The sequence below is a fragment of the Cnephaeus nilssonii genome (genome assembly GCF_951640355.1).
Source record: "Cnephaeus nilssonii genome assembly, chromosome: 17".
Taxonomy (NCBI): domain Eukaryota; kingdom Metazoa; phylum Chordata; class Mammalia; order Chiroptera; family Vespertilionidae; genus Cnephaeus; species Cnephaeus nilssonii.
This window is the reverse complement of record NC_137088.1, coordinates 32,360,018-32,385,641: the sequence shown is the minus strand read 5'-3', so window position 1 is coordinate 32,385,641 and position 25,624 is coordinate 32,360,018. Positions and strand designations below refer to the sequence as shown.

At 37.2% G+C, this 25,624-nt stretch overlaps 1 protein-coding gene across 1 annotated transcript in view; it reads right to left on the bottom strand.

Moving 5' to 3' along the window:
* Positions 1–24,468, bottom strand: part of SLC25A36 (solute carrier family 25 member 36) — a 31,093-nt gene extending 6,625 nt beyond the window's left edge. The window contains exons 1-5 of the mRNA XM_079795261.1: positions 24,188–24,468; positions 14,806–14,970; positions 11,284–11,361; positions 8,037–8,137; positions 462–528 (exon numbers count right to left, since the gene is read on the bottom strand). Of these exons, the coding sequence (XP_079651387.1) occupies positions 462–528; positions 8,037–8,137; positions 11,284–11,361; positions 14,806–14,970; positions 24,188–24,228 (452 nt within the window). The 5' untranslated portion in view covers positions 24,229–24,468. The remainder of the gene's footprint in view (positions 1–461; positions 529–8,036; positions 8,138–11,283; positions 11,362–14,805; positions 14,971–24,187) is intronic.
* Between the last annotated feature and the right edge of the window lie 1,156 nt (positions 24,469–25,624).

Below are 25,624 nucleotides of genomic sequence, written 5' to 3'. Positions count from 1 at the left end.
AGTTGTCAGTGGTAACAGATGAAGTCTATGAATATAGGAGAGCAAAATCCCAAGGCAGGACTTTCTGTATATAAGGTTACTGAATTTGAGCAATGATCCTCAAAGATGTAGTCTAGATTGTTTGATCATGTTGATTATTTAGCTGTTGAGAGATCGATTATAACCACCCATAACTACTTGGGCTAGGTTAATATATCCTTCTTCTTTCTTTCTTCTCCTCTTATTTAAAAACACAACACATAATACACTTTCTTCCCTGAGTCTCATACTGCTAACTACTATATTGCTTTTGCTTCTGATGGTAGACCCACTTGGGGTCCAATTAACATCACAAATCACTATGTCCAAAACAAAAGAATTCAGCAGCAAAAGAGGAGACACTGAAATCTCACTGATATAAATTCATAGAAAAAAATTAGTTAAACCAAGTTTAATAATTTTGTTTTAATGAAATAACATACCTTGCATCAAGCTGTAACCGAGTCTTTACAAGCCAAATGGGGTTGGTTGCAGTGATTGCGGTAAAACCTAAACAAACATGTTTAAAATGAACTCTGGTAAAAATGAGTACACTATTATTCTAAGGTTTTAAAAATTATATAAATCTATATTAAAGAAAATGCAAATAAATATTTTAAGTATTAACTGACATATGCTTTATGCTTTTATTTACAAATCCATACAAACATGAACATTTGTACTTTATTTCCAAACTACATTTTCAAATTCTGACCATAACTAAAAGATAATGTTTTAAGAGCAAAATCTGACTATATATAAATTTCTCTCCCAAAATATTCAGAATATCCTCTTGAATGGCCTCTACTCTCTAACTAAATTCAGAAACCCATTTCTATAGACAAATATATAAAAATTTTGTGTGTTCTAGGGCTTTTTAGCATGCAAATACTACAATCACTAAACGTGGGGTCCAATTAACATCACAAACCACTTTGTTCAAATGGACTCAGCATTTACTAATATTTAATCTTAAGCTGACTGTGTAACAGAAAAGATTGTTGTTGGCCTTATGACTACTTTACATAAACATATGCTTAATACTGTTAAAATAATGGTATCAAAGAGGAAAGGTTTCTGTTAGGATTAATAGGACAAATCTATTTTTCATCCACTTAAACACATACAAAAACTCAGAAGTTCACAAAGTTACAAATAGAAACTTCCCTCTCACTTTTACCGACACTAAAGAGAGAAACTTGGGGTAGAGGCACCTCTAGTTTACTTCTAAAACTGAAGTAATACTTCCTATTGAATACTAGCAGGTCAAGCACATTATTGTTAGAAAGGTGGACTATAACCAACACATTTAATATGAGTAAAGTACTTTTGGAAACAAAAATGCTGTGGTGTTTATTAGGGATAAATGCAAAATAATTTTACTAAATTGTATACAAAATGGAATTCAGTTACACAGGTTCTTTTCCCTTTCTATAATATCAGATAATTAGCTAACTCAAATTTTACTCCCTTAATCTACTGCTTTGATACTACAGAAATAACCAAATGTTTCACAAAGGGGTGCTCAAATCGAATCTATCAAGCAAGTAAATGAAATAAAAGTTTTATATAACTCCTTTAAGAATCTTGTAATGGTTATATAGTCTCCTTCTAAGTGCTTTTAAATACTACATACATGTGTATAAAACTAAAATGGGACCAATAATTTGATAAGCATCAGTCAGTACTAAATAATAAAAATTTAAATTGTTGGATAGGTTGCCAGGACTAAGATTCTTTCCACGCATATATTCTAGCAACAGGAAGGAGATAAAAAATATGAAACTGTCGGATCAGTTTAAATATTTTGTTTTGAAAAGATTTCTCTTGCATGACCTAGTCTGAGAATGAAGTTTTATAGTATACATATATTTTCTTCTCTTAAACCTCATTTTTCTAAGTGAAAGTCAAACTAAAGATACTCAAATTTTTCTTTAAAGCTAATATGAACCAGACATCAGTATTCTGGTCATATCCTTAATTTAATAATTCTTTATTTTTAAACTTAAATATTTGTATTAGCTAAATGAATGTACAGCAATATTAGGGGTTTATTAGTAAAAAACAAACAATAACTGCTAATCAAATCAACAAAATAGTCTACATTACACATAATGGTTTTTATTAATTATTCTGTGAAAATTTAAAAAGGCCAAAATAGGGAATTCTTATATTAAATTAAATAAAACAAAAAACAAAACAAACAAAAAAACCCCCAGCCTGTCTAGGTAAAAATCTCATTCAACTTATTACACTTTATTTGAAAAGAAGATAAGCACCAAAGTATTTTTTAAAGTAATTATGTTCTAGTTCTATGAATATAAACTTAGTATCCAAAGCTTAATACTCTTCCAAGTCACAAAATTCCTCAGAGGCAGAAAAACCTCCAGATATGTAAACTTTAAAATGTTACATTAAACATTTATATTATAAAAAATGAAATTTCAAAATACCCATAAGTTATAATTTTAATTATTCTCTGTATATATTAAACAAAGACAGAAAGCAAACAACAGGTATTTCTCACTTAACTAAAATTCATTTCCAGACACAAATTAATCTATGGAACAATACATCAAAATTTAGGTGAGAGAATGTTGTCATCTAATCCCTATATAACTGCTATTATCAGTAACCTGTCTTACTGTATAGTGTTAGCACTTAATAAGGACACTAGCCTAACTGCCAGCAAACCATTGGGTTAAAGACTTTAGACATATCCGCAGGGTTTTAGCTAATGATCTTATCTTACAAAAGATACTCCAATAAATTAAGTAGACATTATTAGGGTAATTAAATCTAGAAAAGTATAATCTATTAATTCAAAAAGTGAAGTGGGAAGAAACAAAAATGTATCACTAATTTAGAATTATATAGGGTAAGGCAATTTGAAGTGGACAAACAGCTAAAACTAAACATACCTTCCTATTTTTTCTAAGAAGACATACACAATGATACTGGGAATGGTGCCCCTGAAATTTCTAAATACTTTTTATTTGGCATTTAAATTTTGTGACATTTTGCTAATATGCTAATCCATAGTAATATTCTGAGAACCCTGTTAAATATTAAAACTGACTTAGAGGTCTATGAAGAAGCTATTTGTAGGTTAAGAATTAATGTTGCTCCACAGTCAGTTAAAGCAAAGTGGCAATAACACTGGCCATACTGTTAGTAGTGTGGTTAGTGTTTTATTAGGAAGTTTTGAAAAACTTTAAAAATACAATTTTAAGTTTTGCTTCATCTAAGACTCCACTTGATAACATAAACCCAGCAATTTTCAACCTTTCTCATCTCATGGCACACATAAACTAATTACTAAAAATCTGCAGCACACCAAAAAAAAAAAAAAAGATAATTTAGATTCATTCACAGCAGATATCTATTGTTTTGTTGGCTGTTGTGATTTTTTTTTTTTTAATTTGCCAATATAAGGGAAAAGAGGTCTGTGCTCCTGACTTAATAGTCAGGTATCACATGTTTTAAAATTCTTGCAGCACATTGGTTGAAAATCGCTGATATAAACCATTTAAAAACCAGATTAACAGAAATCCCACTTATAGTAAACTTGCTGAAAATGTCTATTTCATTAAGTGAGTGATACCTGTAGTATTGCATTTTTAATATTTTTTATTTCAATTAACTTCTTTAGTAGTAACAAAGCCCACCCTAACTTTCTAAGGGAAATATATTAACACTACTAAAAGAAATTTAAAACAAAAACAGCTAAAATCCTATATATTCTTATCTTGCATTTATTTGGAAAGTAATGGTAGGTATTAAGATCAATGTTTTTGTAAGAGAGTAGAAAAAAGCCAAGTATCAACAGACAAGAGAATAGAAAGCCACTGTATTAGACATTTAAAATAGGTTATGCTCTGCAAACAATTATTTTTTCTAGAGGTTGTAGGATGCTATGATACCAGTTATAACTATGTATATCTTAAATAGTGTTATCCGATTCTTTGGTGGTCAAAACAATTATGGCCAACCTGAGGACCCCAGGCTTTTATTACATGATGATTGAAAAGTTACCCCATTTGTCCTTCTAGAAGGAATATTTATATAAAGGGATCAGAATTAAAGTTTTATAAAATATTCAGGTAATGCACACACAAATTCCGGAAATACAAGTTCATTTCCCGCCTTCTATTAATTCCACAGCTATTATAAATTCCCAGGGGGTATTTCTTATAACTAGAGGCTGCAAGAGATGCTCAGATCAGTACTCACGAGGTTTAAGTTAGTCCATATTTCTACAGGAAGTGACCTGCGGATGGGGAGCATGAGATGACACGATCTCACTCTTTTCTCGGGAGAAATGTACAGTAAATGCCTAAAATAGACACAGGCTTTTCTGTATCATAACAACAAGCAGTGACCTCATCAGAAACATGTGTACAAAATGAATCCCATTGGAAGGATTTGAGAAATATTTACGGTGAGATCTAACTTCTTGAAAATTTTAAGTTAAAAAAAAAGAAAGGAAGGAATACCAGAATGGGCCATAATTTTTTTTAATGTACCGAGTACTGAAAATTTTGCCATCTGCAGCAATTTCAGAGTCCAAATACTTACCTAAAAGAAGAACAACTTTGCCTTAAAGAAAAAAATGCTAACCTTGTCAAAGGGGAATCTAATAAAATATTTGGAGGGGATAATCATATCCCATTTTCCTGCCATTATCATCTACCATGATCCAAGTTTAAATCACAATAATCAGCTTACTTAGTCAATCTTAAAAGAAAAAAAAAAACACAGAATATTCAAGTAACTTCATTTCTAAGGATTTATAATTTTTTAAATGAAATACAGTATAGTATATGCTGCTACAGTAGTACCTTTCACCTTTTGCACTATGGCCAGTAATATTGCACATCCATTTTTATGGAATATTTTGGGTTATTTTGTATTTAATTTCTTATGTTCTACAAAACAAAAAACAGGAAGAATGTTTACAGACAAACACACTAAACACCTGTCCAACCATCAATCTGGCTGAATGAACTGCCATGGACAAATATATGCAAGACATAATTTCTATTTAAATTTTTACTCAAAAACTTAACCTTTGATAGTAAACTTTGAGTCAAACAGAAAAATATGTCTTGAAAAATAAAAGAAAATGCTATAAGCAAATCTAGTAAATGTTAAACAATTATATGTATTTTAAAAATTGAGTGATAACTTTTTGAATATATAATCCAATAAAAGTTGGAAGTCATTTTCTTTAAATCTGTAATGCTGTATATAAAAGTATATATATTCCAGATAAAAACTTTTAAAAATTGGGAATTACTATAAAAAAAACTTAATTTTTTTTTAATACACAGCTGTGTGTAGGTATATATAGAGGGATATGCAAGTTCATTTAAGTAAAAATATACAAATACCCTCAATAGCTAAGTTCCATTTAGTCTGACAAAAGTCATATGTAGGAAGGAAAGAAAAAAAAGGCAGGTAAAGCACAAAAAAATCAACATTACTTGATTAAATAGCCTCACAATTAAAAAAAAAATCAGTGCATGGACATTTAGAGCTCAATTTAGAGGTATACAAATGCTTTGGTATTCCCTTGAAATACTACAACAAATGAAAATAAGATCCACTTCAAAATGTCCTTTTAGCTAAAAGGATTTAGTAACTATAGTTCATATGGATAAAATGAAAATGATTTGAGGACTTGAAATAAGAATTATGTACAAAGTACAGTATATTACTAAATCCTCAATGTGTGATCTACTTGATGTGGCACAATATAGCAGGCAATATCATTAATGGACTACTTTTAGTGTGTTTTTTTATATTAAAGTGACAAGGTTAGCATTTTTTTTTTGAATAGCCAATTAGAAAACAATTTTCACATGACTGCCTCTAAGCACTTTGCACCCCCAATTCATATTTATAAGGCCTCTAAAAATGATCCTGAAGAAAAACCAGAGCAGTCTGGTCTAGATTATTTCAAGAATGAAGGGGGCAAAAGGCTACCTTAATGAGTCTGCATGGGACCATTCCGTTTCACCAACCGTGTAGTTATATATATAAAAACCGAAAAGCTAAATGTTAATGCTTGTAAACAGTGCAAGATAGTTCTGAAAGCACAATTTTAGAAAAAAAAAATGTAACTGCAAACAAATTGAAGTATTTTCAAATTATACAAGAAGTGTATAGTGCAATAATCTCTAAACAGGTATAAGACTATCAATAACCAAAATTCAAGGAATTCAAGTTGAGAAATAGTATCAATGTTTAGAATAAAAACAAAGTTAATACTTGTATATATTTGGGAGAAAAAAATCAAAATAACAATTCCACTGAAATTCTTTGCAATGTGAATCAAATATAATAAATTCTGATAAGATACTCTAACAACAACAAAAAAATGTTCCAGTGGAACTCAGGAAATTCTGAAACTGAATTTGCAATACTGACTATATACCAACTTTCCTCCACTTAAAATGAATGCTGATCTACTTTCTTGGTTTTAATTATTTCAAAAATGAAAGATTAACATTTCTTTAAAAATTTCTGGGGTTAAAAAACAAAAATGTTTAAACACTGGTAACCCAGAAATATATTCTAAAGGTCCTATAGTTTGTAATTAGCTACTAACTTTTACCTTATACCTGCTGAATGTGCAGAGGGAAAATCATATCTATTCATATTCAACATCTATAAAAAGTATATTAAAAAATAATTATCATTTTAAGTGGGTGACCTCTATGATACTGAAGAACTAATTCTCAGGATGCACATCTATGCAGGACAACCTACTTATTCTAAGGATAAGGTAGCGGAAGTTCACATAAATTACTTAACTTGCCCAAGAGCTCTCCACATTGGTAAATAAAGAGCATTTTGCCTTGATCTTTAAAGTTTTATCTTCCAGCTTTAAAATGTCAATGAGTTAATCAACAATTACTAACTATAAAAAGCCTTGAAAATATTTTATATGGTATATGTTACATTATATGGCAATCGATCTTTCAGAAATTAGCATTTCAAACTTACACTTAGTTCGTTAAGTATGTGGTTCAAATTGATCCAATTTATTTCTAAACAGAAAATGGTTAACAGTTTAAGGCACTCATTGTTAAGCACATAACTGACAATTAATTGATCAACAAGTGAAGAAAGTACATATAATTTGCTTTATAAAGTCTAACATAATTTAGAAATGAGAGACATGGTTCAATATGCAACAAACCTCAAAAACTGTAGAGATTTTTCTAATGAGAACCAAAAGTCATGGCTTTGTTTAACATGCATAGCAAAAAAATGATTCCAGAGCCAGACTGGCCAAACCAATCTACCAGTTTAGTGTATCTTTAAGACAGGGCAGAGAGAAGCCCAGGACTGGTTGTTTTAATTCAGAATCATACATACTCAATGATGACAGAAGAATTCCTGAAAACATTTCTATAGCAAGCACGTACATAACCAGTGCCTAGATTTCAAGTGCCATCCAGTGTGATTTATGTGAAATGCTAAACATATTTTTCAATATACATACATTACAGTAACTCTTGAGTTATCAGTAATACATCACTCACAAAAATGTCAGCATTTGAGCACAGGACAAAATGAATACTTTACCAAGAACTGCTGGCACATTTCAGACAGAAGCCAAAACATGCAGCAGAAAGGAAAAGGCACTAACAGAAATTGAGGAGAGAAGAATAAATTACAGCTCCATAACTTACTGATACTGTAATTATGATTGGATTCTTAAAACTGTTAAAAGTGATCAGTAAATATTCAGTAAACTACGCAAGACAATGTAAATAGTATATTACCTGTATGCTATCACAAATTCCTAACTACAAAATGCCAAAGGACAACAGCTCTTACATATACGGCCTGGTCAAATTTATTGTATACTAATAAATGCAAAAATCATGTTTGTGGATGCTAATCAATTAGAAGCATATTGTCTTAACTTTACAAACTTATCATAATTCAGTATATTAAGTCTCTAAGTTTCAGAAAAAAAAAAATTTAATATTATATAGTCATACCTGCCATTGCAGCTGAAATCATGTGTACCTGGGTAGAATCAGGATCAAATACACCATTCAACTTTTCCTTGCAGTTTGAATAAGCAGCGAAATATATTGCTCTAAAATAAAGATTTAAATTTTATCAATAGGCATATTGCTTAATTCATAAGACTTAAATGACATGTAAATTAATCTTTATAATTTTAGAGTAGAGGCATTTTAAAACATAAAGTATTAGCTATGTGCTCATGTAACATCAGGTTAATTTACACATTTTTTCATGAAGATCCTCTTAATGAGTTTGTATCAACTCATTAAGAAAAAGACATGTGCCCAGGCCGATGAGTTCAGTGGTTAGAGCGGGCTCAATTCCTGGTCAAGGTACCTGGGTTGCAGGTTCCTTCCCTGGCCAGGTCTGTCAGGGCCATGTGGGAAGCAACCAATTGACCTGTCTCTCTCACATTGATGTTTTTCTCCCCTCTCCCCCGCCCCTTCCCTTTTCCTCCCTTCCACTGTATCTAGAAGTGATAGAAAAATAACCTTGGGTGAAGACTGAAAAAAACAACAAGAAAAAAACCCCCCAAAACCTCAAATGTAAATAAAGTTCCTCAAACAGACATCCCTTCACCCTGCCCCAATACTTTGAGAACAACTAACTATAACTCAAAGTATTTGTATAAAATTTTGAAAACACATGAATAAGACTGGAAGACTTATGTAGCACTAAGGCTAAATTAAATACATTTGAATTAAGGAAATATGGTATGAGCACATATATATTTTTGGGGGAGAGGAGGGAGGGAAAAGAAAGATAAAACTGACCCAAATGATCAAAATGTATGTTAAACTATTTTGAGATACTATAGTATATTCTAATCTGTACTATACACAGATCACTTCACAATTTCCTTAAACAAGACAAAACAATTCTGAAAGAAATCAGCACCAGCAGGTGATGTTTTCCAAGGGAAGTTAAGCCCTGGCTGGGTTGCTCAGTTGGTTAGAGTGTTGTCCCATACACCAAAAGGTCCGGGGTTCAATCCCCAGTTGGGGCACTTATGGGAGGGAGGCAACCGATTGATGTTCCTCTCTCACATCGATGTTTCCCTTTCTCTTTCTGTCTCTCTCTCGTCAATAAACATATCCTCAGGCGAGAATAAAGAAAAAGGGGGGAGGGAATGAATATAATTTAAAATAAAACGTTGTTTTATGAAAAAGGAAAATATAGGATACATTTAATGATGCCGAATTGTGAACACAAATAAACACTGCATTCCTAGAAATCAATAAGAAAAAAGAGCCTGGTGGGTGTGGCTCACTGATTGAGCATCAACTTATGAACCAGGAGGTCACAGTTCAATTCCCGGTCAGGGCACATGCTCGGGTTGTGGGTTGGATCCCCAGTAGGGGGTGTGCAGGAAGCAGCAGATCAATGATTCTCTCTCATCATTGATGTTTCTATCTCTACCTCTCCCTTCCTCTCTGAAATCAATAAAAATGTATTTTTAAAAAAGAAAAACATTCTAATGAGAAAATAAGCAAGGAATATACACAGGTAATTCACAAAAGAGATACAAATAATTGTAAGGAGGGTGTGATTATACCAAAAATTAAACAAATGTATATTAAAACAGTGAAAAATCATGTTTAGTCTATTTGGCAAGTATTAAAAGACATAAATAGCCCTAGCTGGTTTGGCTAAATGGATAGAGAGTCTGCCTGTGGACTGAAGGGTCCCAGGTTCAATTCTGGCCAAGGACACATGCCTGGGTTGCGGGCTTGATCCCCAGTAGGGGGCGTGCAGGAGGCAGCCGATCAATGATTCTCTCTCATCATTGATGTTTCTTTCTCTCTCTCTCTCTCTCTCTCTCTCCCTCCCCCTTCCTTTCTAAAATCAATAAAATATTTTTTTAAAAAAGACATAAATAGTAGCCAAAATTGGTAATACATGGATAAAGAGCAAATAATTCACTATTTGAGAATAAAAATGTAGAATGCCTTTTCAGAAGGCAGATGAGCAATATATATTAATTGTAAATGTGCATGTGCCCTTTTACCCAGAAATTCTACTTTTAGGTAACTATCCTAAAGAAAGAAATATGTTAATTTAAGTATTCAAAGATAAAGGTACAGTGAAGTTCACAAAACCATTATTTTTGTTGTTGTTTTTTAACAGAGGAAGAGAGAGAGAAACATTAATTTGATGTGTACATACCCACAACCTGGGTATGTAACCTGACCAGGAATCAAACTCACCACCTTTTGGTGTGTGGGCTGATGCTCCAATCAACTGAGCCGCACTGGCCAGGGCACAAAACCATTGTTTTTAACAGCAAAAATCTGAAAATAAATCTAAAGGCTTATCAATTTAAAAAATGCTTATTAATAAGAGAATAGTCATACTATGCAATTTTGAAAAAATTCTACACATTTTCATGGAAAAATCCTTCAAGACAAATTGGGCAAAATATTTTTAATATGATTAAATATATGTAAAGGGTAATTAAGTCTACATATATATTTTATGTACATGACATGCCAGAAATACACTGCACTGTTTATTAATGATGGTTTTGTAAAAAAAGAATAAGTGTGTGTGGGAAGGGATTGTGCATTGGGTGAGAAAGAGGTGATGTGTTTAAGGTAGAAGGACAGGCTTGCTATACTTATTTTTTTAGTCTTTATAGTAAGGACAAAATTTGGGTAATTTTTTAAGGGAGAAAATAGTCCATAAAAAAGTTCAAACCAAGTAAATAATGAGACATGGACCTGGTATATTGTTTGGATACAGAAAGCTGGGTATGCATTTTCACTCTGAATGTGAAATCTGCACAGCATTCTATCATGGAAGAAGTCAATCTAAGATAAAACCATATCAGAGAAAAATGACAAATTAATGTATGAAGGCCTTTTTTGGCTTCTTGAATAGGGATTGAAACCATTCTGTTTAGCTTGTCTCCTAAACCAAAAAATAGGATTAGTTCTGAAGATCCAGGTCTTCCCCTTTCTTTCTGCTAGTTCCTTTAGTTTGTTCTTTGCCTTTTAAACTTGGCACAAAAACTGCTTCACAATAATCTCACTATGAGTTCCTTTGCACCTCCACATGGTGCAACCTCCCCAACCTATCAGATGCTTACTGAGATCTGTTTGTTACACCATACTGCTTTATCCTTACCACCTTCACCTCACCATCTCCCTTCATTAAGCTTCAAACAAGAAAAGATTGAGACAATTTTGCTTTTTTTGTTTGTTTGTTTGCTTTTACCTGGAAGGAGCCACCCCCACTAAATTGGGGCCTAATCCTCTAAACAAAGAACGAGGCCCTTCTTTCTCCAAGATCACCCTGAAAGAGAAAAACATTAGTTAGAAAGAAATAACTTTCGAAGTCTGGTACTATATTTGTATAGCAAACTTAGCATCTAAATCCCATTATGTTTGTACTATAATGTATTATGCTGCTCTGGTCAGTTTTCCTTACTTATGAAACATCTGTTTTTCTTGACAGCATAGTTACTTAAGACGTATAGATTTACTAGTGATAATAAAGAGGGGGGGGGGTGAGGGGAGAGGGCGGGGGAGAAGGAAGGGAAGGGTGCCCAGAATCAGTTTTGATAAAACTAGATTAGACAAAAACAGAGTTAAGAATAACAAATTATATAGCACATTTTGAATATTCAGTGTTTTTTAGCCCTTTCTGTATCACAGTCCCCTTTAGAAATTAAGAAAGGTAGCAGTCCTTTAAAAAAAAAATACACATTTGCAAATACTCACAATTTTGTATACAATTTCACCTAATTTTTTAGACCTCTTGAAGCCCATCTATGAGCCATGTAAAAAACTAAGAGAGCCCTGGGGGATTCCTAAAGTTCCTGGTTAAGAAGTCATGAAACACTCATACCCACTAGGATGGCTATAGTAAAACAACAGACATAAAACGGGTTGGAGAGTATGTGCAGAAATTGGAAATCTCATTCATTGGCCTCGGGAATGTAAATTATAGCCACTTTTGGCAACAGTTTGACAATTTCGCAAAATGTGAAACAACATAAAATTACCGCATGACCCAGCAAATCCATTCCTAGTATATCCCCAAAAGAAATGAAAACCTATGTCCCTATATTGACATTTTTCATAATACCCCCAAACTGGAAACAACCCAAATGTCCACCAACAGATGAGTAGATAAACAATGACATGTTTGGCAATATAAAGATACTTGTTACAACAATGGATGAGCCTTGAAAACATTATGTGAAGTGAAAGAAGCCAGTCACACAAAAACCACGAATTATAAAATTTCATTTATTTAGGCATAGCTATCGTGACAAAAAGTAGATTAGTAGTCCTAAGGCTGGGAGGAGGCTAAGAGGGAAGGGAGAAAATGAGGAGTGACTGCTAATAGGTAAGGGTTTCTTTTTGTGGTAATAAAACTGTTCTAAATTTAGAATGTAGTGATGGCTACAACTCTGTGAATAAACCAAAAACAAATTGTACACTTTAAATGGGTGAATTTTATAGTATATAAATTATCCTATATAATAAAAGGCTAATATGCAAATTGTCCCCTCCAGGGAGTTTTGACTAGGAGTTCGACCAGGGATGGGGCCAGCTGGCCAACCACCTGCAGCCCCTCCCCCCAGCTGGTCCCACACCTGATCGCCCCGCCCCCACCCATGCATGGGCTAGAATCTCAATAAATATGTTGAGGGGAGGAGGAGAAGCAGCAGCAGCCATGAAACAGAGTCCCAGAGTAAAGAGATGCTAGGACAAGAGAATCAAGACTGGGAAATCACCTTTATACTGATGACAGGTGAAACATGATAAATTAACTCTTACATAAGAGGGCCTGAAAAAGTGAGAAATTAAAGCAGAGACCAGAGGTCCTATAGTTCCTCTGAGGAAAGTCAGAGAATGTAGAACCATTGAAAAACAGAATAGCCCTGCCCTAGCCAGTTTGGCTCAGTGGATAGAGCATCAGCCTGTGGACTGAAGGGGCCCGGATTCGATTCCTGTCAAGGGCACATGCTAGGGTTTTGGGGTCCATCCCTAGTAGGGGGCCTGCAGAAGGCAGCTGATCAATGATTCTCTCTCATCATTGATGTTTCTATCTCTCTCTCTCCCTCTCCCTTCCTCTCTGAAATCAATCCTACCTAATAATAGACAAATATGCAAATTGACCGTACCTTCGCTATGCCCACGATTGGCCAGGAGGCGCGGGGGGGCGGGACTCGGGGTGGCCGATTGGGCAGGCGGGACGCTGAGCGGCGACTCGAGCTCAGCGTCTGCGCCATGGCTGTGCTGCAGCACAGAAGGAGCCTCTGGGGCAGCAAGCTCACGTCCTGCCGCGGACCATCAAAAGCGGGGTAGCTGGGTGCCTGTCCGCTCTGGCACCAGGCCTTTCAGAAGCCTCCGCCACGCTGGAGGCTTCTGAAAGGCCTGGTGCACCAGCGGACAGGCACCCAGCTCCCCCGCGATCGAAAGTGAAAGCGTGGGAGCTGGGTGCCTGTCCGCTCAGGCACCAGGCCTTTCAGAAGCCTCTGGCGCAGCGAAGGCTTCTGAAAGGCCTGGTGCACCAGCAGACAGGCACCCAGCTCCCCCGCGATCAAAAGCGAAAGCGTGTAGGGGACCCTACATGTGCATGATTTAATCATGCACTGGACCTCTAGTAAAAATATATTTAAAAGAAAGAAAGAAAAACAGAATAGCCCTGGCTGGTGTGGCTCAGTAGGTTGGGCATCATCCCGTGCACCAAAGGTTCCTGGTACAATTCCCAGTCAGGGTACATGCCGGGTTACGGGCTCGATGCCTGGTAGGAGGCATACAGGAGGCAGCCAATCAACGTATCGCTCTCACATTGATGTTTCTCTCTCTCCCTTCTCTCTCTAAAAATCATTTTTTAAAAATCTTAAAATAAAAGGCAAAAAAACAACACCATAATAAAAAATAATAGTGTTGTCACAAAGGTCAAAGGGAGAACTTTGAGAGGTAATCAGTGGTAATAAATGTCAAAATCATATTAAAATATTATTAATTGGAAGTATTTACAAATAAGTATGGCATTTTAACTCAAACTTGTTAACAATTTTATTCTACCTATTTGTGTACTTAGGTAAGTTTAAACAAAGAAAAGACTGATAAAATCTTTTGGTAGAGAAAGTAAACACACAGTATGAGCTTATTTGCTACTACAAAATAAACACTAGTGAACTACGTTCAAACAGATTATGTCCCAATTGAGCTGATAAGGCAGACACACATGGCATTCAGTTACATACCTAAGTTTAAACATGTAAAACCTAGTTTCAATAGTTTTAAAATTTCAACCCCATTTGTAACATAATAAAGTATGGTGAAATGTAAAAACAAATCTTTTTTAAAGCATCAAGAATGCCAAACACTGAATCACATTTTAAAATCAGCAGAAGTCTGCTTTAATCTCAATTACTGTTTAAGTTATATAAAAGTCACAGACTGCCATTAATTGGACTTACTTATTACTTAATTCAAAATAAAATACCTATAATAGTTTTAGAAAATAAAGCCACTGGATAAGTGCAAAAAATATTCCAAATATATACAAGTTAGATAATACATTTTATATTATCCAAGATAATACACTTTATATTAACCAATATAAAATGTTGGATGATCATTATTAACGAACATAATTCAGAGTAACTCTATCATTAAATTTGTAAAATTTTTAAAATGTCAATACAAACAAACAAATATATGGACATCATTAAGGTAGACAAACTGAAAATAAAAATGAGGACTGTGCTCTCACTTGAGGCAATGGAGAGGTCCAGGAGACACTACTCGGTTGACACTGGCTCCAGCCATGGTGTTCAGCTGAACTTCAGAGATATAAAGCGTCAGAGACGATGACTGTAGCCGTGTTTTTACAACTTCCAGTGGACATGTCAGAATAGCTCCCACGGTACCACCACATCTACAAAAAATAAAAAGAACAAAACTTACCTACTTAATTCATAAGTTAGTATACATGTAGGCAACTAGGAGTTTACCAAGGTACTAAAATGTAACTTATTTTATTTTAGAAGACTAAATACTTTTTTAACATTTCATTTATTTGACTGCATACAAAAATACCTTTGGTAGTTAGAAAGAACTAAGCTTAATATCTACCTCACAAGAGTGTCAATAAGAAAGAAATACTCAAGAAATTCCCTATCTTGTACCCTTTCTTACACAGCTACTAAAGAATTTGCTCCACAAGTTAAATAAAAAAGAGGGAACACCTAAGACTAATACTATGTTATATGTCAATATTCCAACAAAACTGGGAGGAAAAAGAGGGAATTGAATGCAGGAACAAAATAACCCAGGAGAGGGAGAATGGAGTCCCAAGATGACAGTGAAATGTCAAGACTCAGAAAAATAACCAGGCTAGTCTGACCGTTGTGGCTCAGTGGTTGAGTGTTGACCTGTGAATCAGGAAGTCATGAGGTCATGGTTCCATTCTAGTAGCCCAGGTTGTGGGCTTGATCCTCAGTAGGGGGCATGCAGAAAGCAGCTAATTAATTATTCTCTCTCATCGTTGATGTTTCTATCTCTCTCTCCCTTCATCAACCTCTAAAATAAATAAAAACTTACCAAAAAAAAAAAAAAAGAATCAGGCCAGATAGGATTAGGATGACAGAATTCAGAGGGATAAGATCTCCAGGGGGAAAAAAAAGACTAATAGACAAATATATTTGACCATATGAAAATAAATATTCAAGTATAAATACTCACATAACTAAGCAAATATTTTAAAATGTGGGGCAATTATTAACTCTAGGGGAGAAAATGAAATTATTCAAGAAAATGAAGCTATTAAAAATGAAGCTGTCAATACACACCTTAGCTTTGCTATCAACAATATTTATATTGTCATAGTAAGGTAAGCACTGACTATTGATTTAACAAAAAACTGTGATGTAAATAACTATATATGAGAGGAGGAAAAGAAGGGGTAAACAGGGAGTGATATACTACAACTAAATCCCCATCTACCAGAAAAGAAAGTATGAAGAAAACACCAAAGGAAATAGCTAAGACTTATAGAAAGTTCCTATTAAGAAGAAGGTGTGAGGGAGAACTGTAGAAACGCTGATTTTTATTGTTTTTCAGCACCCTTTTTTTTTAACCTTTTGAATACATTTTTAATTAATTTATCAAAATTTTAGCAGTATTTTTTAAAAAACAGCAGGGATTTTTAACTAGAGAATGTGGTTGATATTTCTGGGACTCATTGGACCCCAAGAAAAAAATGATGTATATAGTACGTGTCTTTTGACTCAGAACTTCAAAAAAAATCAGAATTTTGACCACTTCTCCTCATTTCCACCTTGGTCTAAGCCACTGTATCTTTGACTGTATTGAAAACTTAAGTCAGATCAGTCTCTCCTCTGCTAAAAACTTTCCAGACTTCCTAACTCATTCAGAATAAAAACCGAAGTCCTCACAATGGCCTATAAAATCTTATACAATCTGTTCTTTATTGATCCCTCTGACCTCATCTACCATTCACCTTCTCACTGCTCCAGCCACACTGTCCTCTTCGATACCTTAGTTATAGTTGACTCTTAAACAATATGGGGGTTAGAAGCAGTAACTCCCATCTCTATGTAGTTTAAAATCCATATATAACTTTTGAGTTTAATACAAGGGGTCCCTGATTGGAGAGGGTGCAGGCTGGGCTGAGGGGAACCCTCCCCCACTCTGTGCACGAATTTCATGCACTGGGCCACTAGTATATAATATTAAGTATAACAATAATCTATGCACTGCTATAGATACAGAAATGACTGTGGCTGGGTCCCAATAAAACTTTATCTATGGACATTGAAATTTGAGTTTCATGTAATTTTCATGTCATGAAATATTATTCTCCTTTTGGTTTTTTCCCCCCAAGCATTTAAAAATGTTAAGAACATCCTCAGCTTGTAGGTTATACAAAAACAGGTGGCAGGCAAATTTGGTCCAGAGACCATAGTTTGTGTACCTATTTTCTAAGTCAAAACCTGTAAACTGGTGGCTCATTGGCCATTCTAGTCCACATATGTATTTTGTTTGACTTTTAACAATAGTTTTAATTGAATCAGTTACCATTGTTTTTGTTTTCTAATTTTTTGTTGTTGTTAATCCTCAACAGAGGATATTTTTCCATTGATTTTTAGAGAGAGTGGAAGGGAGAGGGAGAGACAAAGAGAGAGACTTCAATATGAGAGAGGCACATGGATGGGTTGCCTCCTACACGCGGCACCAGAGATTGAGCTTGCAACCCAGGTACATGCCCTTGACCAGAATCGAACCCGGGACCCTTCAATCTACAGGCTGCCGCTTTATCCACTGAGCAAAATAGGCTAGGGCTCTAATATTTTAATTAAAAATATATATATATATTTCTTTATTGATTTCAGAGAGGAAGGGAGAGGGAGAGAGAGATAGAAACATCAACGATGAGAGAGAATCATTGATTGGCTGCCTCCTGCAGCCCCCCACTAGGGATCAAGCCCACAACCCAGGCATTGCCCTTAGCCAGAATCGAACCCAGGACCCTTCAGTCCGCAGGCCGAGGCTCTATCCACTGAACCAAACCGGCTAGAGCATACACACAGTTTTTAAAAAGGCCAAGTGAAGAAGCTCCTATAATTACCTAGGTATGAGGTATTGAGGGCTGACAATCATTAGTTGCAACTGAGATAAAGGGATACAGAGGCTTTTTGATATCCAACTATCTTCAAGTCTCACTGGTTCTACAATCAAAACTTCCTTTCATATTTCTCCTCACAATCCCCTCTGAAAGCGCCTTAAAGTAAGCCGTCATTTTATTTCTTGCCTTCTAAGTGGTCGAGAGTCCCTCTGATCCAGTAATGTGGCCAATGAGTTAATTTGCTACTAATAAAGACCAAGTTGGACCTTTTACTATTAAAATAAAGTTAGAGTTAAGTTGCTCACTCCATTGCTTTAAATGCTTTGATTAGCAAAGAGAGAACAGTCAAGCTTGATAGCTGAAGAGCACAGAAGTTCATTATTCTGTAACAACAGAAATCTAGATGGACAGTTTCTATGGTTAAGAATCACTATACTTTAAATGTCACATAACCTTGGGATATCCAGGTTAGAGCACCTAAACTATATATTCTTGGTGAAACTACTTGGATCAATGCTCATTTTAGAGAGTTATAGGCAGATATCATACATTTTAAAGATATAAGAAGGCCAAGGTTGCTTTCTTATGCACTGATATTAGGGAATATTTAGAACTGTTTAAAAATTCTGGCATGCCAGGTGTTCTAACTACTTAAGGGCCTATGATCCCTTGAGTAAAGCAATGGCTAAAAGCTACTTAGCATGGAGATTTTTTTAAAAATATATTTTATTGATTTTTACAGAGAAGAAGGGAGAGGGATAGAGAGTTAGAAACATCAATGAGAGAGAAACATCGATCAGCTGCCTCCTCCTGCACACTCCCTACTGGGGATGTGCCTGCAACCAAGGTACATGCCCCTGACCGGAATCAAACCTGGGACCCTTCAGTCCGCAGGCCTTCACTGAGCCAAACTGTCAGGGCAGCATGGAGATTTTTTTAAAAAAATGTTTTGAAGCCAGGCATAGTGTAACCAAAAGACTTGTTAAAATTAAAACACACACACACACACACACACACACACCAGTGCAAATACGTCTTATAAGAAAGAAGCCTCTGGGGACCCCCAATTGCTCTCCCCCACTCAAGTTATATCAACATAGGAATAAGAAGTTTAGGGTGGTGGTGAAGGGGATAGGAGGTAAGAGAAATTGTTCACTAGGTATGAATAAGAAGCAGGTTAGTCTCAGCCATATTGCCACCAAGAATCATCAGTCCCTACGTCAGCTGCATAAACACAAAACCCCATCAACCGGATGGCCTCAAGCTGCGGAGCAAATCTGAATCTTTGTTTCTCTGGCTCTAGTGGACTTTTACTAGCCACACGAGGGGAGGAACTCAAGGCACCCCAGGATTTTGCTCAGGAAAAGGTGGGTCATGGAAAAGAACTAGGTTCTAAGACTGTAGTTGTTAGACATATTTCCTTGATTTTAACCTTCTGAGCATGTATGGAGCAGGACACTTGTTTTTAATATGCAAGGTAATTTATAAATGGACAAAACCTATACTGATTGGGTCCACATTACTGTTTGTTGTATGTGTGCGTGCGTGTGTGTACATGTGTGTGTACATATACAGTATGTATATGTATTATAGAAATATATGCTGTTGTGTGTGCGTATATATATATGTACTTCAGAAATATATGTATTAACTTGAAGCAAACATATTTTGTCAGACAACTGCAGTGTTAGCTTTGTGAATAGACTGAAATATTTTGTCATTTTTCTGTCTGCAGGTAATATAGCCCACTGTAATTTCCTAATTAGGGCATTAGTCAAATTAAGAAATACTACTAAGGCCCAATCAGTGTGGCTCAGTGGACTGAGCATCATCCCATGCACCAAGAGGTTGCTGACTGGATTCCCAGTCAGGACATATGCCCGGGTTGTGGGCTCCATCTCTAGTAGGGGGCATGCAGGGAGGCAGCTGATAGATGTTTCTCTATCACCAATGTTTCTATCTTCTCTCCCTCTCCTTTCCTCTCTTTCTCTAAAAAAGAAATAAATGCACTCCCACTATTCCCCTTTATCCTGCTCCGCTTTTTCATTTTTTCCATAGCAATGAACACCTTTTAATTAATGATATAATTCAATCCACCTTTTCAGATAATTATGGGTATTTTTCAATTCTACATTAAAACTGACAAGTAGTAGGTTCTTAAAGCTTAGTTGCAATTGGAATCTGAACTATACCAATAAACTTTACACAGTTACATTAAAATCCATTAGTCTATCTTACATTTTGAATCTTTTATCCATGCATGACTCTGTAACATCATGCACCGAGCATTTGAAAAATATTGGTTCACTAAGTTACACAGGTCTTCCAAGTGTTGATACATTTTATTATGCAATTTAAAAATTTACACTTCCTGTAAGTCCAAGATTTCAAAAACCATAATTTTTGCTTGAAAACACATATCTTATCATATGGTAAAAGTTTTGTCAGTGGTTCTCCTTGAATCAGCAGGCCCACTGCCTTCATTTTTTGAAAAAATGTCTGCCAAATAGCCAAGTCTGAATAGTCAGTCAATTAATTGTTCTTTAAAGTAAGAAAGATTATGAAAAAAGAGGCTAGCTCAACTTGAGACTGAAACAACTACAAAACTACTTTGGTATGCAGAAGTACTTTATTTGTATTTCCCATTTTGTCACACAGAAATAAAAATGAGTACACTCAAGAGTCAAGACTTAATAAAATTATTAATTTTTCTTCTTTAAGGATATTCGTAAGTGAAACTTTTTTAAATTGCTAGTGCCAACAACTACTACAACAGGGCAACATTGCCTTGATGCATGCTAACCAGCAGTTTTACCCATCATTGCTTATGAACCATCAGTACAAACGCAACAGTGAAAAAGCAAATAGTGTCTTAGTATTTTTAGGAAAATAGTTTTAACCTCTCAGACCAATGAAAGGGTCTTGGGAACTCCCAGTGGTTCATGACCCAGCTGGCTGCACTACACTAACACACTTAAACAAAAATAGTTTCAAGAATACTCTACATTAAAATTATGGAAGTAGGGCTAATAAAAAACAAAGTGGAAATAAACCACATTAATTATACTTTTAAGTATTCTACTTCTGCCCTGATTTTACAAAGAACCAGGTAAAGTAATTTAACAAATTTCTGCAGAATCAACGTATTTGACACCCAAGTGGAAATTTCTTACTGAATAAATGAATGGGTAGATTAATTCCATAACAACCAAGTTTTTTAGATAATTTGAGATATTACTCATTACACTCTCACTGTCACAGAAGCTACAAAGGAAAAAATTCATCAACTTAAGTGTTGAAGGTGTAGTCCTCCCATTTGAGACAATCTCTCTCCAATAGGAAAGAAAATAGTGAACTGCCTCTTGGTGGACATATGCAACTGACACAATACTAGACATTGTGTAGTTCTACTAAAGAATTAAAAGATATATTTTATATTTATATATTCATATAGAGACATATAGTGTTATTAAACGTGAAATTAAACTTTACTGACATATCCTTTTGCAGGATGCTGTGAGTTGCCTCCAAAACTCAATTAACATAACCAATGACCTTACAAACTCTGAATGTTAACTCTGGCAAAGCATAATGGGACCAAAGGGTGTCTTAAAGAAAGCACGAGTTATGCACGTGAGTGTGTCACCCAGACACAAGGTCCAGTGCTGCTGGTCTGTTTCAAATGTTCCTGATTTAATAATACAGCCACTAGGCTATTAGAAATCTCTCTGAGATCCTGATAAACACATACTTCAATAAACACTATTATAATCATCAGGAAAACAATACAAAGGCTCCACATTCAGACAATTTTTGTCTAAGATTAAATGTCGCTGTGAAAAGTTACTTAATTCTTTTAAAATATATTGTGTTTTCATAATTTAACCCAAATGATACTTGTGTTTGCCCAGGCAAACAGCTAAAAAAAAAAGATCTCTTTCCTTTTTACTACCTAGTTATTAAAGTAAAACTAAATTTCCTAACTCCCAATTTACTTGATTCTACCAGGATTTTTAAAAAATGAAATCTAGTTTTCTATGAAGAACATCTAAAACTGCTTGCCTAAGTAAGCCATTGTGAGGTGTAAGAGAATTAGACATCTTCAATTAAGAACGATGTCATGGAAGCAGCCTGATTTGCATTTGCACAATGCTTAGCACACAGACTTCCAGAATATTCTACAGAATTGATTTTATATAATAAAGAGCTGGAAGAATCTTTAGAGATTCTTTACATCTCATTTTACATGTATGGAAAACTGACCTTGGTAAGTCAATTTTTCATACTTCAGTATTTTCTTCTGTATTTTGAAGGGGATGAAACAGATGATCTTTACCATCCTCCTTAGTTCTAATGTTTCTCTCATATCGATAAGCCAGGTTTTATAGAGTGACTTATGCAATTGCATTTAAAAGTAAAATCAAGACAACGTGCAAAGGAAGGGAATATACAAGGCTGAGTACCTATCCCAGCATCTTGTTTAATACTGTAAATGACCTGCACAGGCTAGGTTCTTTCAGGGAGGGGCTCCTACATCTATTTATGTTTAGAAGCTGCAAAAACTCTCCATTCCTGCTCTGGCTGGTTTGGATCAGTGGATAGAGCATCGGCCTGCAGACTGAAGGGTCCCGGGTTCCATTCCGGTCAAGGGCACATGCCCGGGGTTGCAGGCTCCATCCCCAATAGGGGGAGTGCAGGAAGCACCTGATCAATGATTCTCGCTCATCATTGATGTTTCTATTTCTCTCTCACTCTCCCTCTCCCTCTGCCTTCCACTCTGAAACCAATAAAAATATATTTAAAAAAACCCACAACCTCTCCATTCCTGTTTTTAAAGAAAAAGCTAACCAGAAAGGCCTTTGTATGTATTAATAACAAAGTGACTGATAATAACAAAGTTGATCCTAAGCCAAACTGGGAAGTTAGTGCAATCAAAGTAATATTTCAAATAAATATGCCCTACTTTTAAGAAAACTTGATATATGAATCTCAAATGCAGAGTAATAGAAATGTTAGGACATATAGAGAAGGGCCTTAGAGATCGTATAGTATGTCTTCCACATTTTATAGATGAAGTAATTAAAATCAAAGGTCTTGTCCATTTTTTTCACTCAAAATAGTGGCCAGAAGTAGTGCAGCCTCCTAAATTTCAGGCATTTGCTAGCGATCTAATTACCACAGGGAATCCAATTATCTGCATAACAAGGCATCTTTGCATCTACATGGCCCATGAGTTTTTAAAAATGGATTGAATTTGCCAAGATTACCAAATAAATGAATCAGCGATGTGCTAAGCAAACTTCGCCTAAATTGGGTCTCCCGGGTTAAAAGAAACATTTTAAATGTCAGAGCAGTGGTTGGCCCACAATTGGGCGTGCTGTACGCGTTCAATGAATGTGCCACAAGGCAAGGAATGGCATCACCGGCAACAGAGCCCACCTGTCCAACTCCGACGCAGACATTGTGAGTAGAGCTGCGACTACATCCATTTAATATTCTTCACAAGGTTGATTAAAGAACAAACTAGGGCCTATAAGGGGATGTGACTTTATATGGTCATATCGGCAGGAAAAAATTGGGCCTCAACGTACTTCACCGTAGCCATTTTTGATATAACTCTTTATGATCCTAAACTTAAAAATTGTTAACGATTTCTTCAAATAATGTGGAAGGGACAGACCCGAAAGGGAACCTAAACTGGCTCAACAAAACATCAGCTGACAACCTGGAACTTCAGGCTCCGTCCTAACCCTGTAAGACACTAGCTACCGCCTGGGCTTCTGCCCTGTCCCTACCACCACCCCTCACCCCCCACCCCCCACCCCCCACTTTCTCTTCCAAAATAAAAAAGGCAAAGCGGCGGGTGCAGCAGAGGACTGGCTGGTTTTCCAAAGAAGGCGACCTCAGAGGCATGGCCGCTTTTTGCCCCGCATCTCGTAACCTTGGAGAAGCTTGCGAAGGAAAATTTCCAAGAGCTGGAAACCTACAGCTACTGCGGAGAGAGGATACCAAAGCCTATCTGGTGCCGGGAACCCCCCAGGGCCGCCCCGGAAAGCGGCTGCTCGAGTCCGCGGCGCGGCCCGAGCGGCTGGAGGAGGCCCCGCGGCAGAAGGAAGGGAAGGAGGCGGCCCAGGCCCGGCGCCCATTTTGTCTTCGGCCTCCGCACGTCCCGCCCCGGTCTCCATCCCCCCCTTCCCGGCCAAGCAGCCTACGTGAGGCCCGCAGCTACCTGCACTCCAGCCGCGGCCCGCATCGCAGACACCCGCTAGGCCTCGGCGCGTGGCCCCAACTCCGCCCGCCCTCAGGCCCCAGCCTCGCACCAGCCCCGCAGGCCCCAACCCTCACGTCCTTCCTCGGCTTCGTCCCCTCAACCCTCCCCGATGGGGCCGCACCCCGTCATTCTGCGGACCGATCCCCCCCCTTAGCCCCCTCGCCCGCGCCTCGGGCCACAGCCCTCGGCCTCCGCCCAGCCCCTCTGCCCGAGCCCCCCCGCCCGCCTGGGCCGTACCCCCCGGCAAACAGATGCACCAGCGTGTCCCTCTGGCTCATTCTCTCTCCCGCATGTCCTCCGGGCGCTGAGGCAGGACGCGGACCCGGCCGCCCGCGACGGCCGGCGGCTTCGGTCCGGCACTGGAACCGCACAGGGGCCCAAGGTGGCGACGAGAACCTGGCGGAGGCGCGTCTGCAGAAAGTCGCCGGCGCGGCCCTCCCAGCAGCGCGGAGCGGCGCCGCCTCCCGCTCGGGCCCGGCGCTCACGACCCGAGCTCGAGAGCGAGGGAGGCGGCGGGGCGGGGCGGGGCGGGGCGGGCTGGCGGCGGGGGAGAGAATATTCCGCGAGCCCCACCCCCTCCATATAAACAGAAGCTCCCATTGGTCCGCGCTGGTCGACGTCACGAGTCCGGCATGCCTGTTTCACGTGATCGCTAAGGGGTTTCTCAATGAAAGGGGCCGGTAGGCGGGGCCAGAGCGCGTGCGGGAGGGTAGTAGGTCCTGGTGCCCTCGCACCTAACCCGCGGGCCGTGAAGGCTGCACCCCGCGCCGCGTGGGTGGGCGCACAGATCCCTGGGACCCCGCTCCCGCCTGGACATAGGGAGAAACTGCCGGTATTCCTGGTACCCCAGCAGAGTCAGGGGGTGAACCTGCCAAGTCTCTGCTTTACTTGTTTAAAAAGATATTTTTTAAATAATAATAAATAAATAAAAATTTTAAAGATTTTTTTTTTTTAGAGCAGTTTTAGGTTTACAACAAAATGAGGAAAAGCGTTGGTGAGGAAAGATTAACCGGGGAATTTATATGCATATATGCATAACCCATGGACATAGACAATAGGGCAGTGAAGTCCTGGCAGGGGCGGGTAAAGGGTGGAAGGGGTTAATGGGGGGTGGGGAGGAGGCGACATCTGCAATATTTTCAACAATAAAGATAAATTTAATTTTTTTTTGGAGATTTCCTATTGACTCTGTTTGAGTCACTTAAAAATTGGATTTATGACCCCATTTCTGCCTCTTAGTATCTACCTCAAGAATTATAATAAAAAATGCATGAAAAGGCTCCTACAGCCCTAACCGGTTTGGCTCAGTGGATAGAGCATTGGCCTGTGGACTGAAAGGCCCCAGGTTCAATTCAGGTCAAGGGCATGTACCTTGGTTGCGGGCACATCCCCAGTAGGAGGTGTGCAGGAGGCAGCTGATCGATGTTTCTCTCTCATCAATGTTTCTAACTCTCTATCCCTCTCCCTTCCTCTCTGTAAAAAATCAATAAAATATATTTAAAAAGAAAGGAAAAAGAATAGGCTCCTACAAGGAAACTCAGGACCACAAACAATACAGCGTTTACAAACAATGCTTGTAATAGTGGAAAATTGGCATCGATAGCGGAATGGAGAATTAAATCATGACACATTCCTATTGTGAATATTATGCAATTATGACAAGGGTGAGGTAGA